General features: G+C 52.8%; 6 protein-coding genes across 6 annotated transcripts; 3 read left to right on the top strand and 3 right to left on the bottom strand.

Moving 5' to 3' along the window:
* Window positions 1-1206: 1206 nt before the first annotated feature.
* On the top strand, window positions 1207-2922 carry A1O1_04193 (NADPH oxidase; the record flags this gene model as incomplete). The annotated part of the gene is made up of 2 exons (XM_007725090.1): window positions 1207-1298; window positions 1353-2922. 2 exons carry the CDS (start codon window positions 1207-1209, stop codon window positions 2920-2922), a joined length of 1662 nt encoding a protein of 553 aa, XP_007723280.1.
* Window positions 2923-3941: 1019 nt separating this feature from the next.
* A1O1_04192 (uncharacterized protein) lies at window positions 3942-4372 on the bottom strand (the record flags this gene model as incomplete). The annotated part of the gene is made up of 2 exons (XM_007725089.1): window positions 3942-4007; window positions 4091-4372. 2 exons carry the CDS (start codon window positions 4370-4372, stop codon window positions 3942-3944), a joined length of 348 nt encoding a protein of 115 aa, XP_007723279.1.
* Window positions 4373-5302: 930 nt separating this feature from the next.
* A1O1_04191 (uncharacterized protein) lies at window positions 5303-6392 on the bottom strand (the record flags this gene model as incomplete). The annotated part of the gene is made up of 2 exons (XM_007725088.1): window positions 5303-5435; window positions 5494-6392. 2 exons carry the CDS (start codon window positions 6390-6392, stop codon window positions 5303-5305), a joined length of 1032 nt encoding a protein of 343 aa, XP_007723278.1.
* A 1676-nt stretch (window positions 6393-8068) lies between these two features.
* Window positions 8069-9728, top strand: A1O1_04190 (uncharacterized protein; the record flags this gene model as incomplete). Its single annotated transcript, XM_007725087.1, has 2 exons — window positions 8069-9481; window positions 9540-9728. 2 exons carry the CDS (start codon window positions 8069-8071, stop codon window positions 9726-9728), a joined length of 1602 nt encoding a protein of 533 aa, XP_007723277.1.
* Window positions 9729-11934: 2206 nt separating this feature from the next.
* A1O1_04189 (uncharacterized protein) lies at window positions 11935-13554 on the top strand (the record flags this gene model as incomplete). Its single annotated transcript, XM_007725086.1, has 2 exons — window positions 11935-13284; window positions 13342-13554. The coding sequence occupies 2 exons, from the start codon at window positions 11935-11937 to the stop codon at window positions 13552-13554; spliced, it is 1563 nt and encodes a 520-aa protein (XP_007723276.1).
* Window positions 13555-14416: 862 nt separating this feature from the next.
* On the bottom strand, window positions 14417-15354 carry A1O1_04188 (uncharacterized protein; the record flags this gene model as incomplete). Its single annotated transcript, XM_007725085.1, has 2 exons — window positions 14417-14787; window positions 14925-15354. 2 exons carry the CDS (start codon window positions 15352-15354, stop codon window positions 14417-14419), a joined length of 801 nt encoding a protein of 266 aa, XP_007723275.1.
* Window positions 15355-15437: the final 83 nt, after the last annotated feature.

Below are 15437 nucleotides of genomic sequence, written 5' to 3'. Positions count from 1 at the left end.
CTCATTTTCCCTCCTCATCCCAGCATCTTTCTTTACTACTACTATCGAGCCTTCTTTCCAGTAACGCCTCGAACGCCTCCCACACATACACTGGGCGGGCCAGCTGCGTGACTGCCGCTTCCTGTCACCGTCACCGCTCAATAGCTGATGTTCTATCGCAGCGTCGACGGAGAAATTCCACCCACCAGAGCACGAAGAGCACGAGATGTCGTTGACCACGAGTTGCGAGACTAGCATCGTTGTCGCTCGTCATCAATTCTATTGTGACCACAGTGACTATCCTGATTCTCTTCCCGTTGTGGCTGGTCGATTCCCTCGCCTCATCGGCCCGGGCCCATGGTCTTCCCTCGTCGCCACCTATTAACCGCCCATGATCCTCGAAAAGGTAAAACATACGTTGTATGTGAGCCAGGGGTCCAAGAGCAGGAACCAACTGACCAGGGTCTCATGTGTCTCGACCTCAATTTCTCCGCAAGCGCGCTCTAGCCAGCCATTCGCTTCTTTTCCGAGATGTATCTCTGCAGCAAAGCAATTGTCCAGCGACAATGTATTCATGTTCTGATTCTTTCAATCCCATCTCATCTAGTACTTCCTTTGTCTTCTCTTCAGCGATTGCAAAGTCGAACACATTCCAGCCATTTTTCTGCACTTGGAAGTCCAAAAAGCAACCCTCGAGCACGGTCGGGCCTCCTGTTACAACTCCTGTCCCAGGTTCCACTTGGTATCTGTTTCGACCTCCAGCAACGACTCGTACTGATACAATTGACCTTCTCCTCCTCGCCACTGTCTTGTTTGAGCTCCTGCTTCACATCCTCCGTACTTGCAACTGTTGCGACACAACTATACCGAGGCAACGAGGCTCTAATTTGCCGTCAGTACCAGTTCTCACGTCTGATCCCGTGTATGATCGACCGAGCAAAAGGCTTGTCTCCGGGTTACCAGCCCTCCGGACGTCTTGATATCCTCTTGCTTCTTCTCTCAAAAGGCTCATCTCTCGGCACCTTCACTAACCTTGTCCGCCCTCGGTGATCTGTGCCTCAGGGTTTGAATATCTATTTGACTTCCACGCCCTTAAAGTGTAACGTTTCTGGTTATTGTGTGCATCTGCGCTGTGGAACGGGACATTGGATATGCGCCCAAGATAGCACAATTGGGAAAAACAGTTGTCGGAAAACTGAATCGAGGAAGTCGATCATCACTTCAATCATGGCCACGCTCAAGTCCCATTTCGCTCCGAGAAAGATCACATTCTACATTCTCTGGTGGGGATTTCATTGGGGGCTGTTCGCCATCGGCTGGTGAGTACGGCCCGTATCTTTCCAGCTCGGTACATCGCTGATATATTGATTTAGGTGGAAGCAAGCATCAGATCCTCGGTTGGCCGGCCTGAACACCCTCACCTTCTCAGTATGGATGTCCCGTGGTGCCGGACTCGTCCTCTCCGTCGATGTCATGCTCATCCTCCTGCCTATGTGCAGAAACCTGATGCGTTTCCTTCGGCCGAAGTTTAGATGGCTCCCCCTCGACGAGACACAATGGTTTCACCGGCAATGTGCCTATGCAATGCTCGTGTTCACCTGTGTCCATGTGCTGGCTCATTATGTCAACTTCTTCAACGTCGAGCGCACTCAAATCCGTCCAGTCAGCGCGATTCAAATCCATTACACTCAACCAGGCGGCATAACAGGCCACATCATGCTTTTATGCATGCTTCTCATGTACACCACGGCTCACCACAGAATCCGACAGCAGTCTTTCGAGACCTTCTGGTATACCCATCACCTATTCATCCCCTTCCTCCTAGCTATGTATACCCACGCAGTAGGGTGTTTTGTCCGGGACACAGCCGCGCCATTCTCTCCATTTGCTGGGAAGCCATTCTGGAACCACTGCATCGGCTATGAGGGATGGCGCTGGGAATTGTTTTCCGGTGGCCTCTATCTGGGCGAACGTCTGTGGCGAGAGATTCGTGCCAGGAGAGAAACCAAGATCTACAAAGTCATCCGCCATCCATATGACGCGATGGAGATCCAATTCCAGAAACCGAGCATGAAATACAAGGCAGGCCAGTGGCTATTCATGAACATTCCAGCAGTCTCCAGTCAGCAGTGGCACCCATTCACCATCACCTCATGCCCCTTTGACCCCTACATCTCCGTCCATGTCCGTCAAGTTGGTGACTGGACCAAAGCAGTCGGTGACGCACTGGGGTGCGGTCCGGCTCAAGCCAAACAATTTGACGACCTGGACAGCAATGGGATCTACGAGATTGCGCTTAACCAGGGCCAGGAAATGCCGGCCATCCGCATTGACGGGCCGTATGGCGCCCCGGCAGAAGATGTTTTCGACAACGAGATTGCTGTCCTGATCGGCACTGGCATTGGCGTGACCCCTTGGGCCTCGGTGCTCAAGCATATCTACAACATCCGCGCAGGACCCAATCCTCCTCGTCGGCTCAAGCGTGTCGAATTCGTGTGGGTCACTCGAAGCATTGAATCCTTCGAGTGGTTCCAGACCCTTCTGTCTTCACTAGAAGCCCAGTCGGCACAGGCGGCCGAGTCGGTGGGTGGGCCGGAGTTCCTCCGCATCCACACATATCTAACCCAGCGTGTGGACGTCAACACGGCGGCCAACATCTACCTCAATACCGTGGGCAACACTGTCGACCCACTCACAGAGCTCCGCACCAAGACGCAATATGGCCGACCGGACTTCAAAAGATTGTTTGGCGCCATGCGCGACGGGCTCATGGACCAGACATATCTCAACGTCGGCAAGGAGGAGAGTATCACTGCCCAAATGAAGGCCACTGTCGGCGTGTACTTTTGCGGACCCAGCACGGCGGCACGAGAGATCAAGGCGGCTTGCAACGGCACCAGCAATGAGTTGGTGAAATTCCGCTTCTGGAAAGAACATTTCTAGGTTAGCGAGTTGTGTTCATCCTGGTCCTGGTCCTGGTCTGGGTTTGGTCGCCACATTCAAAGTGGACTGGTTTTCATTCTGGCTCTTACTGTTGGAAAGGCGTGGTCTGAGAGGCCGTGGTCGAGTGCACAGATACCAGCGGCGAGTCATATCTCTTTTTGCGTGTACAGATTGGGGTTCAGGTTCTTTTTAGATTCGTTGGAATTGGCAAGCGAGCGAATGAGCGATATCACAATGTCGAAGAGGCTGTGAGCCGGGGCGACCAGAACGAAAACCGCAAGGGATGATGTTCCATGTACAGTAGCAATATATACCCACCAACTCGCGGCTCGAGTTCAAGTTGGTCAAGATGCCTGAAAGATGCTTGCTCACCCCGTATTGTCGAACCAGCTAGTACTCTTGAGAGCATCAAGGCTCGGCAGGTGTTTTGGATTAGGTCTGAGTGCCACTTATTACTTCTCATTTCATAATCCAGTCTACAAAACCATGAGGCATATGGTAGGTCTATAGAGGAATGAGGTTTGAAATCAAATCTATGTTGGCATATCATGTATCAAGGAATGAAAGTTCAGGGCAGCCATGAATTACAAGGAGACTTGGATTTGCAGAACGTGAGCAACAGAATGTCGCCTTCTTTGTTGGAAGTGCAATTGGCTCTTGGAGTCCAGCTTATGCTACAGACCCAACTAAGCTATTTGGCTTTCTCACATTCGTCGTCGGCAATTCTCCAAGACGCAAGAGACTCAACAGTAATTGGTTTGTCTCCAGCGCATGTGAGCCGTGCTGTCCACCTGGCAGCCTGATGTTTAGGTATGCAGTGATGAGTGGCAGCAGGTGTAGTACAGCTTGTCATTCCTTGCATCGTCCCATTACTTTGCACTTCGTCCCAGCTGGTGGATGTTGTCATCTCCAGCTAGTCTGGTCCAGTCTTCCCCTTGCCTTGACCTGACTAGGGTCGAAACGAGCAACAGATCAAAGGGCACGACGGAGGACTCAGAAGCGTTGTGGTAAAGGTGCATCTAAGCAGTAGGATGACCTTGTCTGGTACCCATGGACTCGTTGCGAGTTCCAAATTTCTCAGCGGACTGTAGAAACAAAAACCGTGTGTCAGTAACCGATGCTTTCAAGCTTGGGTTAGTTTGCCATAGGCTAGGGCTTCTCGACTTACCGGAACAGACTGAGGCTGGCCCTCATCGAGGATCTTCTTGATGACCTCGTCCTCGTTGGATGTGCCGAACTCGTTCTCCAGACTAGCCTTGGAAGCGCGGTCCAGCTGGCCCTGCGCACCGTGCTTGTGGGTGACCATGACCTGGAAGGCGTTCGCCACTTGTGCCAATGGGATGGACTTATCCTTCTTCCATGCGGCCAGATCTTCGGGGGACTCGACAAAGACAATGAAGTCGTCGGTCTCGCCCTTGTAGAACACCTTGGTGACGTTTCCGCGAGTCATGATATCTGTAGAGTCTTGTGTGGTGGTTTCTGTAGGAATGGGATGGGGTTCGCAAAGAAGCTCGGTCGAGGTGCGTTTGTGTGGTTTATGACTGAGAGCACAGTATGATCACACGACTGAGTTATTTGAGTACGGTGGTGTGCTTGGATTGCTGCAAGGAGGGGTTAGAAAGGTGTTGTTGTAACAGAGCACGACTAAACCGAGGAGTGACTCACCTTTGAGGTTTGAAGGTCGAGTGGTAGCAGTGAATAGTGAGGTAGTGTTAATGAAGTCGCTGTATTCTGTGTAGTACTAGTAGTAGTGAGGTACAACTGGACTGTGTGGGCAGAAGTGTGTCCTTTTTGAATTGAGGTCCCAAGGCACACAGAGAATCCTCACGAACAGAATGACGTCAATCTGCCCATTGCGAGTCCACACCGCAGTTGCCAGCCTGATGAGTGGGAGCTGTGGGAGCAGTCCCGCCAAGGCATCATCGTCAGGGGCATCCACCACAAATGGAGTCACCCTGATTCTCTCCACCGCAGCCAAATCACTGGCATTCCATCACCGTCCCTGGTCATTGACCTGGTAAACACCTACCAACAGTATTTGGCTACATATCAGTCTGAGTAGCTTTGCTCACTTACCAGATACCTAGGTAGGTCCGTAAGCCACCGGATCTGCGTCAACAGCGTAAGCTGTTTCGGAGTGAACGCATCAGGAGGTCTGGATTGCAACCCCGCAATCGCTCTGTGTACGACTCCAGTGCCTCGTGCAGCTGGTCATTAATTGCGCAGGTAAGCTGCGGCTTGCCATGGATCCTACTACATGACTCTGACAATATCTAGAACTTCAACTCCAAGCAACCCGCGGAAAATTGTTGAGAAGAGGTATCTTACGCACGCCGAAATACTCCCACATAGCTTTGTGTCCTGACGCACGCGAGACGATTTACGCTGTACTCGTCAACCCTGAAACCAGTTGCTTTACGTCGGGCACGTCTTTCTCCAGAGCAGCAAGCACCTCTTGCCACACTTTATCCACCGCAGGTTCTCCTTTCTCTGCCGAGAGCAACGGGTGTATTCTGGAGAAAAGTTGGCGATTGTAGGAGGAGGATGACCAAAAACGGGGAAAGAACTTACAGATCGTGAACTCCGTCATCATACCAAAACCGTCCATGACCCTCCGGCCCGACGGCTGCTCCTGACACCAGTGTTTTGGACCCTGCTTCGGGTGTCCGTAAGACCAATGTGTTCAACACCGCTCGGAGAAGGTCCGCAAGTAGTCCTTTGTGACCTCGACTCAGGTTAGATTGGCAGAAGCCGGGGCAGACCGCGGTGACAACGACATCGGTGCTACCGGGCTGGGAGAGCGCCTTTACCAGTGAGGCCAGCTTCCGCATCACGCACATCAGGAGGAATTTCGACAACTGATATTGCTTGCTCGAATTGTAACTCGTGGCCTCGTTGAACGTCTGGAGGAGGTTACCATTGTTCAGGGCTTCCTCAGACACAGTAACCTTCTCATGCCGTCTAGAAGACACGAATTCCAGCAGCGGCATTGTCGGGGAAGAGGACTCGCTCACGCTGCCTTTCTTCGCAGTGTCCCTCAATTTGGGAAGAAGGTAAAGAGCCAACAATGCAGTAGAGAGCACGTTGACCTGGATCGTTTCTTCCCAGCCGTAACTGGACTTCTCGTAGCCGACCATGAACACGCCTGCGTTAAGCACCGCAATGTCCAGACGATCGAGGTCCGAAGAGGCGCGAGTCACAAAGTCCCGAATGCTGGCGTACGAGTTCATGTCGAGCTCCCATACCTCCAGCACGCCCGTCTTGCCTGTGCGTGACTCAATGGCTTCCTTGGCCTGTTCGCCTTTCGAGAGGTCACGAACCGCGAGGATCACCCGTTTAGCATCGAGCGCGGTGAACTTGACGGCTGCTTCGAATCCAAGCCCGGAATTGGCGCCCGTCACCAGCACGGTCTTGTTGGAAAAGCTGCAGTGGGGCTCGGCGAGCGGTTTCTGGATATGAAATCCGCTCATGGTCCTTCGCTGGGACGAGACTCGTCGAACCTGTTTTCCGGAGCGATAAATCCTCGTGGCCGACCGCAATGATCGGCTGGATCCCGAGTCAATCGATATTGCGTAAGAGCAATGACCTGGCTTCGACAGACGAGTCGAGACGATGCTATAGCTTGATAGATGTCGAGATTGCTCAACTTTAGACTTCTTCTCTGAGGCTACAAACCCCGGGCTTTTCAGAGCAAGACTGCGCGCATGGACAGTGGAAAGAAACGGACGAGAGACGGGACAACAACAGTACAGGCTCGTCTGGCGACAAGTCGAGCCAAGCCAACGGAAGCGCAGCAGAGGGTCGCAGGACATACTACTACTATATCTCACCACTGCATCTCAAGTGAGGCTCCCGGACAAGAGAGATAGAGAACCACGGCTGTCTTTCATGTTCTTTCAGGTTCTGGTGTGATAAACAAGCTCATCCACTGTGTGTGCTTGTCATGCTGCCAATGGCCTGCGCAAGGGCCCAAAACCGGCGTTGTCTTGGTATGGTCAAGGGTCCAGGCCGGGCCGGTTTGCGGTGGTGCTCGCCATATCCCAAGCCGGGGGTTTGGAAGACATATCGTGCTAGGTAAGGTCCTAGTATATAGATAGTTGCTAAGTACTAGCACAAGGACGCAGCAGGATTCGATAGCAGTAAGTTGTCCAGTGTTGGGAAATATTATTTGCATCACCCAACTTGTCAGACAGTGTTGGAACGCATGCACATGCTCGTCCTTGATCAGTACGAGGCTGAGGGGGCGTTGGCCACACACATAACTTCCCCACATAGTCGTTATATTCTGCCCGGTCCGGTGTGACATCGGGCCGGTTCTCGTCCTGGCACGGTTTGGCTGATGAGAATCGATCTTGAAGATTCAGAATAATCATGGCTTGTGGTACTAACGACCCATGTTGGACTGCGAGCATGACCGCGGGTTCACCACCAATTCTGATGGTGTACAGTACATGCACATCTGATGGCGCAGGCCGTTGCACTCTCGCATCACAAGGTAAGTTGGGGTCGATCTTAGGCGACCTTTTCAGGCTTGCAATCCATCCTCTTTGGGTAGAGCCTGGGATCTTCCGGTGGCAGCACGCTCACTCGTCGTGACCCCGTGTTGTATGAATCGAAGACAGGCATTGTTCTTTGGCATGGTGCTCAGGCTGTGGTCAAATCTCTAGATCCCAGGTACCAAGTACCGCAACCGCAACCATCTACCGCGGGTACGAGCCCGAGGCAAGACTGAAGAATGTCGGTAGAGCTGGAATATCACATATTGCCCTCCCCTTTGCCGTCAGGCCGAAATTGGAGTCGTTCGGTTGTGAGGCTATACGCTACTAAGCATAGCCGGGGTCACCAGCAAACAACCGCTCTGATCTGGGGCTTTCTGCGGGGGTGAAGCGTCAGCATTCCTGCCCTCACAAAATCCCAGAATCTCAATATCCCAAACATCACAAATGCCTTCTGGCGACATATAAGACCGTCCGATACATTGGTAGCGGGACTATCGAGGTGTTGCTCTGCCCAACCTCAGCATTTTCCAAGTCGACTCTCGTCTAGCAGGTTGACTATCAAGAAGAGCCTGAATCTCGACTGTTGAGAGACTGAGACGAATATTATATCAGTGTCAGCCGAAACCGCTTTCATGAAACCGCCAGACATGGGCGGCAGCAGCTCACCGGTGAAGGCCATAGGACTGGCAGACAGCCTCTTCCCCGCGAAAATGCTGTTTCGATACGGACTGTGGCTGCTCGGCATCCTCTTCACAACTAGAGTCCTGTTGTCTCTATACAGATCTCTCACCTCTCCCCTCCGCTCTGTACCTGGACCATTCCTTGCCCGCTTCGGAAGGTTCTATTACTTCTGGAGAGTCAGCTGGGGCCGATGGGAACATGACAACATAGCACTACACCGGAAGTATGGCCCTATCGTCCGCGTCGCCCCGGATATGTACAGTATCGAGTCCCCGGAGATCGTGAAGAAGGTCTACGGCATTGGCTCCAAGTTCCCCAAGTCAGACTGGTATGATGCGTGGAGGCACCCGGATCCGAACCGCTGGACTCTGTTTCCAGACAGGGATATGAAGCGACACGCCGAGACCAGGAAAAGATTTCAGGCGATGTATTCCATGTCAAGTTTGGTGAACTATGAAAGATATGTGGATGAGTGTGCTGAGATTTTCGACAAAAGGCTGAGCGAGTTCGCAGCACGTGGTGATATCATCAACATGGGCCATTGGCTGCAATGCTATGCTTTTGATGTCATCGGCGATATCACCTACTCCCAGCGGTTCGGTTTCTTGGACAGGGGTGAGGATGTTGCTGGATTGCTGCAGGCACTGCACGGAGTGTTGAAGTACGGAGCCTTGGTGGGCATATATGCTTGTTGGCATCCTCTAGTATTCGACCTCTCGAGTCGTTTTGGTCTGGGGGGCGCAGCAGGTCGAACCTACTTAATGAAATTCGTCGAAGAGCGCATCCGACAGAGGAAAGAGGCGACCAAGACCGGCAGAGATACGGGAAGAACTGGCCACCGAGACGACAATGCGCCCGTAGATTTCCTGGAAAAGCTCATGAACGCCAATCGGGAGGATCCTGATAGAGTAACACCCTATCATGTCTTCATGATGGGCTTGTCGAACATCATTGCAGGATCTGATACCACCGCCATCAGCCTTTCGTCCATCCTGTACAACCTGCTAAAGCATCCAGAGAAGATGCGAAAGCTCCGAGAGGAGATAAAGGAGTTCGAGGGTCAAAACCGATGCGGCAATCCAAATGTGTCCTTCAGAGAGAGTCAAGAAATGCCGTATCTGCAGGCCGTCATGAAGGAGGCTCTCCGTGTGCACCCAGCAACCGGCTTACCTTTATGGAGGGTTGTACCCGACGGCGGTGTTGAGATTTGCGATCGATTCTTTCCACCAGGCACCATCGTTGGAGTCAACACCTGGTGTGCTCATTACAACGAAGACGTCTTCGGCCCTGATGCCAAAGTTTTCCGACCGGAGAGGTGGGCTGAAGCCGAGAAGGAGGGTGGCGAGAGGCTCAAGAACATGGAGGCTTATTACATGCCGGTAAACCATGAACTTTCGATAGATGCAGAAGCTCGTTCATTGCTGACAAGCCTACCAGTTCGGTTTAGGATCAAGGACTTGCATCGGCCGCCATATCTCTTTCTTGGAGATGTCCAAGTTGATTCCGCAAATGATCAGAAAATTCGACTTCCAGCTCAAACATCCTGAAAGGCCATGGAACACCGACAACAACTGGTTTGTTAAACCAACCGACGTTCAAGTTACAGTCAGGCTCCTGAATGAGTAGGGCGGCACAAGTTCTTTGACAACCAAGAGGGGCTCTCTTGTGAGGAGGCATTGTTGGAGCTTGTCGACGCGTCCTCTGTGTCCGGAAGAAGCTCTACCAGATGGCTAAAGCTTTCCAATCTTGGGCCAGCTGTGGCACTGTGCAAGAGCGCTTCAACCCTTATTGACCGATCTTGACAACGTCAAAAGATCACATCCGGCGATCGTACTAGATGGTTCACAGGTGAAGCCTGCAAGGTTGACGCCTTCCCGAGGTCTGCCTTTCCCGCAATGTTGTTGCCATGTGGCTGACGTGAGAACGTATCTCGTATAGACATGTCTTCAGTGCCTAGCGCGGATACCTGTAATCCGTAGATAGTTATCTTCAGTACCAGAGAGCATCGCCTCGCAAGCTCCAAAGATTGAATTTCATTGATCGAATCTGCAGTCTCACAAGCTCTGAGGGTAGTCGCTGTAGTGTCTCGCTGTTGATCTGTACAAGGTACTGATTATACCCCGTAAAAGCGAACCGAAGGGAGCGAGGATGGTGTGGCGCCTAAGCAGCCAGAGGACGATATCCATCACAGAGTAGAACTTGATAGCGTGGGGAGTAGTTTACTGTGGCGACAGGTGGATGAAAGGTGGCCAACATTTGGCGACGGCCGTCGAGCCCCCCGTGGAGCTGCGGGAGCTGAGGTTCGGCGGGTAAGCCACAGTTCTAGCCTCCTTGTTTCTTCAATCCCTTGGAGGGAGTACGGCCTGCCCATAATATCGAAAGATGCCATTCGTGGGTCGAGCAGAGTGGAATCCCACATGCAGTTGCCCAATTTCCGCCCGAGCGTTCACCAGCTCCGACGCCAGGCTACCATTCTTAATCCCTAGGATCGTTCGGCCGCCTGGTGGAGTCTGGATAGGACGTACGAGGTAGCAGGGGTGTGGTAGAAGGCGAGGAAGTAAGAGAGGGTCGAAGTGTTGGAGGGCGAGCGAAAGAAGAACGGCGTTAGAGGCGGTTAACTGACAAGAGGCGATGATAGGAGACAAGGTCTGATCGGAACTATCCTCAGTACCTAAGGTACGTTAGGTAGGTATCCTGGTACTGTACCGTCCGCGTTGGCGCAGCAAGGAGCCGTGAATGACCCAAGTATTAATCAATCATCTGGTACAAGTAGTAATAGAGCATGGTTTGAACGATAGGAGACCACAAGAACAGTAGTACTGAGTACGCCGTTAGGAAACTGTCCCCAGTTCCAGTGTCGGGCGCTCAAGACGAGGAGTGAACGAGCGAGCGGCTACTGCTGTGGGCTACAAGGTACCCGGTGTACCATGAGGTACTGATTGCCCACTAAAGCCCGCCATGGGGCTTCCTACTGGACAAAGGCCCCACTAGCCTCCTTAGCCCGTAACTGGCCTCCAAGCACCCCGAACGGCAGGGCCTAAGGAGCCACAGTCCGTCGGTCGCCCGCCCCCAGCAGCAAGTCGAAGGCTCGTCACTACTGGCAGTCTGGACTGGCAGAACTGGCAGATGGCAGATGGCAGAAGTGCGCTTTCCCTGCCTGGCCTTGTCTTTGCCTTGCTGATCTCGAAGCCCGATTCACGCTGTACAGAACCTGCCTGACTTCTTCAAGTCACCACACCACAACTGCACTTCACTTCTCCTTCCATCAACCTGCGCCTCGAGTAACACCGTATCACTTGCAGCCCGGTGTCAATTCGCTTCGTCCAGCAACGTTAACGCGCTCTTCCATCCAACGCCTGACCTGAATCGCCAGACTAATCAGCGATCGCTTGTCCCTGCAACACTGACCAGCCACATCCTGCTTCTGCTGGTGGTCCTCCTTACCCCCGTTTAACCGCCTGGTCGATTACCGGTCGTTTGCGACTGCATCCCATCTACGTCGATCAAGAATTTTCAGCGCCGTCCTCGATAAGGCTGGATGTATATTCGAGCTCTCTATCAAGCTCGCTGCGCGCACGACAGAGAGAATAGGTCTTTGTCGGCCACCGCTCGCCCCACATGAGTGGCAGCCCTGCCACTCAGCCCGCGCCAGGTATGATCTGATCTTCAACTTTCTCGCGTCGAATTGTATATCGACCTTTACTGCGATGGCGCACTCTCGTTCCTAACATCTCTGGATCTAGGCGCATACCCAAGAGCCCTCGACCCGAACGTTTCCTCGGTCATTCCAACTACCGCCCCCTCAAGTGATGCACCTACAAGCCATGAGACGATGACAGAAAAGCCCAAACAACCTTCGCTCGTCAAAATACCTTCTCGGTCGTCTTCTCATCAGAAACAGTCCGAGACAACGTCCCCTACTCCTCCTGTATCAACTATACCGAACGAAGAACCCGCTTCTCCAAGGCGCGGGTCCAAAAGGAGCCTCCTGAGCAGAAGTAGGAACGCCAGCCGAAGCAGCAGAAAGTCGACAAAGGCGGCCCGTACTGGTGACGACCCCAAAGAGCCAGTGCCGCCACTTGCGCAGTCGGGCGCTCCTAGAAGTGACAAGAAACCTCGAAGCGGCCTGCTCGCACTATTTAACTGTTGTTTACCCCATGAACTGCCTGACGATACGAAATCCGACGACCCTGACGTCTCAGCAAAGAAGGTTAAAATCCAGCCTACGCCGCAGAGGGCGTCCAGGCCACCCGAACAGAGTGAGGTTATCGGGAACGAGAAAGCGCTGGAAGGCAGAGCGTCTGCCGGGGAGCGGGTTGTGGAGGGCCGAGGTGGGGAGGAAGAGAAGGCTGGGCTTTCCGAGAAACGGGCGATTGATGTTACCGGACCAGGAGTAACACGAGAGGATGTGTATGACGACAAAGTTAGCCCTGTATCAGGAGGCAACGGGTCAGCATCCGCCACAACTCAACCGAACCCCGGGGACCAAGAACTAGCTCATAGCGGCCAACTTGAACCGCTGCAGACAACGACGGCTATTGCGCCCGAATCCTCCACCAAGCCAGAATTGGAGGTGACGGCCGCAACGCCCCTTGAGCCAGAACTCTCCACCGACGCTCAAAGTTTCCGGGGTCCGAGTGACAGAGACAGCGATGTCGATATGAGCGATGCGCCTCCTTCGGTTCCAAGCGATGAAGACGAACCGGTGGACGAGCCTCCTCAACCGGCAGAGCTACAACCTCAAGTGCCTCTGCCTCCTCCACCCCCGTTAGAGAAGCGCCAAGAGCAGATCGCAACCAAGGAAGTCCCGGCGGTCTCAGAAGAAGTGGCCGAAAAGCAGACATGGCTTCTGCCTCCTCTCGAGCCCCGGTTCAAAGGGCGGAAGTGTCTAGTCCTTGATCTGGATGAGACATTGGTACACAGCAGCTTCAAAATCCTTAACCAGGCCGACTTCACCATTCCCGTCGAGATTGAAGGCCAGTACCACAATGTGTATGTCATAAAAAGGCCCGGCGTGGATGCCTTTATGAAAAGGGTTGGTGAACTGTACGAAGTCGTTGTGTTTACAGCTTCGGTCTCCAAATATGGTGATCCGTTGTTGGACCAGCTAGATATCCACCACGTGGTGCACCACCGACTGTTCCGTGAGAGCTGCTATAATCACCAGGGAAACTATGTGAAGGTAAGACTACGATCGCGAAGAAACCCCCTTGGAAGTCACCACTAATGCTCTTCTTAGGATCTATCGCAGGTCGGACGGGATTTGAAAGAAGTCATCATCATCGACAATTCGCCGACGTCCTACATCTTCCATCCGCAACATGCAGTTCCCATAAGCTCCTGGTTTTCGGATGCCCACGATAATGAACTGCTCGATCTGATACCGGTCCTCGAAGACCTTGCGGGACCGCAAGTGCGGGATGTGAGCTTGGTTTTGGATGTTGCCCTGTGAGCTCGAGATCTGTCGGCCCACGTTCGAGTGGCTATCTTCACTTCATATGTTCTTATTAGAACGGCATATCGACCAAAAGTTTACTTCCTTAGCGAGGCATCCATTGTCTGATGCTGTCGATGCTGAGGAAATCCACCAAAATTCGAACGGACCCTTCAGCGCATAGAATGCCAGAACCGGGAAGGGGGGAATCAAAAGAGGGGTGGGCATCAAAAAAAATAAAAGATCGAGTTTAATAGCACTGGGAAAGCTGATGTCTTCCAACCAACCACCAATCCGACCCGCCTGTTGCGTCCGCTACTGGAAGACTTGCAGGCTGAGATACCAAACTGCGACAGGCTCGAGTTTCGTTTGTTATTTTCATTTTGATGGCAATTTGCATATTGCAGGCATGCATTTGGCTTTTGTGGGATCCAAGGGTGCGAACAGAACAAGGCAGCGAGCAAGCGACATGGTTCTTTGTTGTGAAATCTACGGGTTGTACAGTCCACTGACTGGTACTAAAGCTCCCAGAACGGACAGGGAGCCGGGATTCAGGAGCGCAGATCAATTTCGACGGGAGGATAAAACCAGGCCGAATTCAATCGTACAAGATTGTGGGAATGCGGTGGCATGAGAGAGTGGCGGGACAGGCAGACAACGAAAGAGAGGAGAAGTACTATAACAAATGGCCATTTTTACCCATGTTGTAACCTTTTCTTGTTCTTGTTCTTGTTCTTGTTCTTCTTTTCTTAAATACACCATGGTGGTGGAAGATGGCAAAGATCGTCTCAACTTTGATGGTCTTGTTCAGAGATTATACCCCTGACGGACCAGTGCCTGGGAGAGTCTAGGTACATTGTATAGGTGTCTCGCCATATAATTATAGCAGCTGTCCGCAAAAGTCACGCACCAGAGGGCCAACTTCGTCTGGTACTTCGACACAATACCAATGGCCGACGCCTGGCAGGATTTCCAGCCGCTTGTTCTTCTCTTCGGTTCCCAAGTGGGCGAAGATCTCCTTGCATCCGGCCAAGGGGGCGCTCTTGTCCTGTTCCCCGGCGATGATGAGGATGGGACACTTGACCTTTTCATATTCCGGTTGACGGGCGGCCGCGATGGCGCGGCAATTCGCGATGTATCCCTCGGGGGACTGGCCCATGATCATTTCCCGAATGAAGCCTTTCGCGGTCGCGGTGGCTTTGCTCCCTGTTGCGGCATTCGGGATGGTATTTGCCATTGTTTCGATGCCGCCTATTGATTGACGAAGAAAAAAGGAGAGAGGAGTTAATAAATATATACACACACATATGGAGAATGAACGGATCCTTTTTCTTCTTCTCCTTTTCTCTTCTCGTCTTTCTTTTCCTGGGGGAATCTTTAAGACTTACCTTCTTTGACAATCGTAATGCGCTGCTCGAATACACTCGCGGCGTTCTCATTCGGATTGACCGGTCCAATGCAGACACCTGCCACCACTCTGTCGGGAGACGTCGAGGCCAGATAGGTCGGCACGATGGCGCCCATGGAATACCCGACCACGACGGCCTTCGGGACGCCGAGATGGTCCAGCAGACCCAGCACGTCTTGGGCGATCGAGGGGATCGACGTCTCTCCGCCGTCGTAGACGGAGCGGCCGGCGCCGTAGTTGTCGAACACAATGCACCGGTAGTTCGCCAGGTAGGGGAAGATGGGGAAATAGTAGTTCTGAGTCGAGCCCAGGCCGTGGACCAGGATCAGCGTCAGTTTCGGCTCCTGGTCTCCGGTGGGCGCGATGTCGGTGTAGTGGAGGGAGTGGTTGTTGATTTTGGCGAACGGCATGTTTGCGGTTGGTGTCGGTTTCCTGTTGGTTTGGTGTAGTGTTGGATACAGCTATCCGCTTTGCTTGTAATGGAATCGGTCTC

Source organism: Capronia coronata, assembly GCF_000585585.1.
Source record: "Capronia coronata CBS 617.96 chromosome Unknown acBCG-supercont1.3, whole genome shotgun sequence".
NCBI lineage: Eukaryota > Fungi > Ascomycota > Eurotiomycetes > Chaetothyriales > Herpotrichiellaceae > Capronia > Capronia coronata.
The sequence above is the reverse complement of the archived record's forward strand: the minus strand, read 5'-3'. Positions and strand labels throughout refer to the sequence as shown.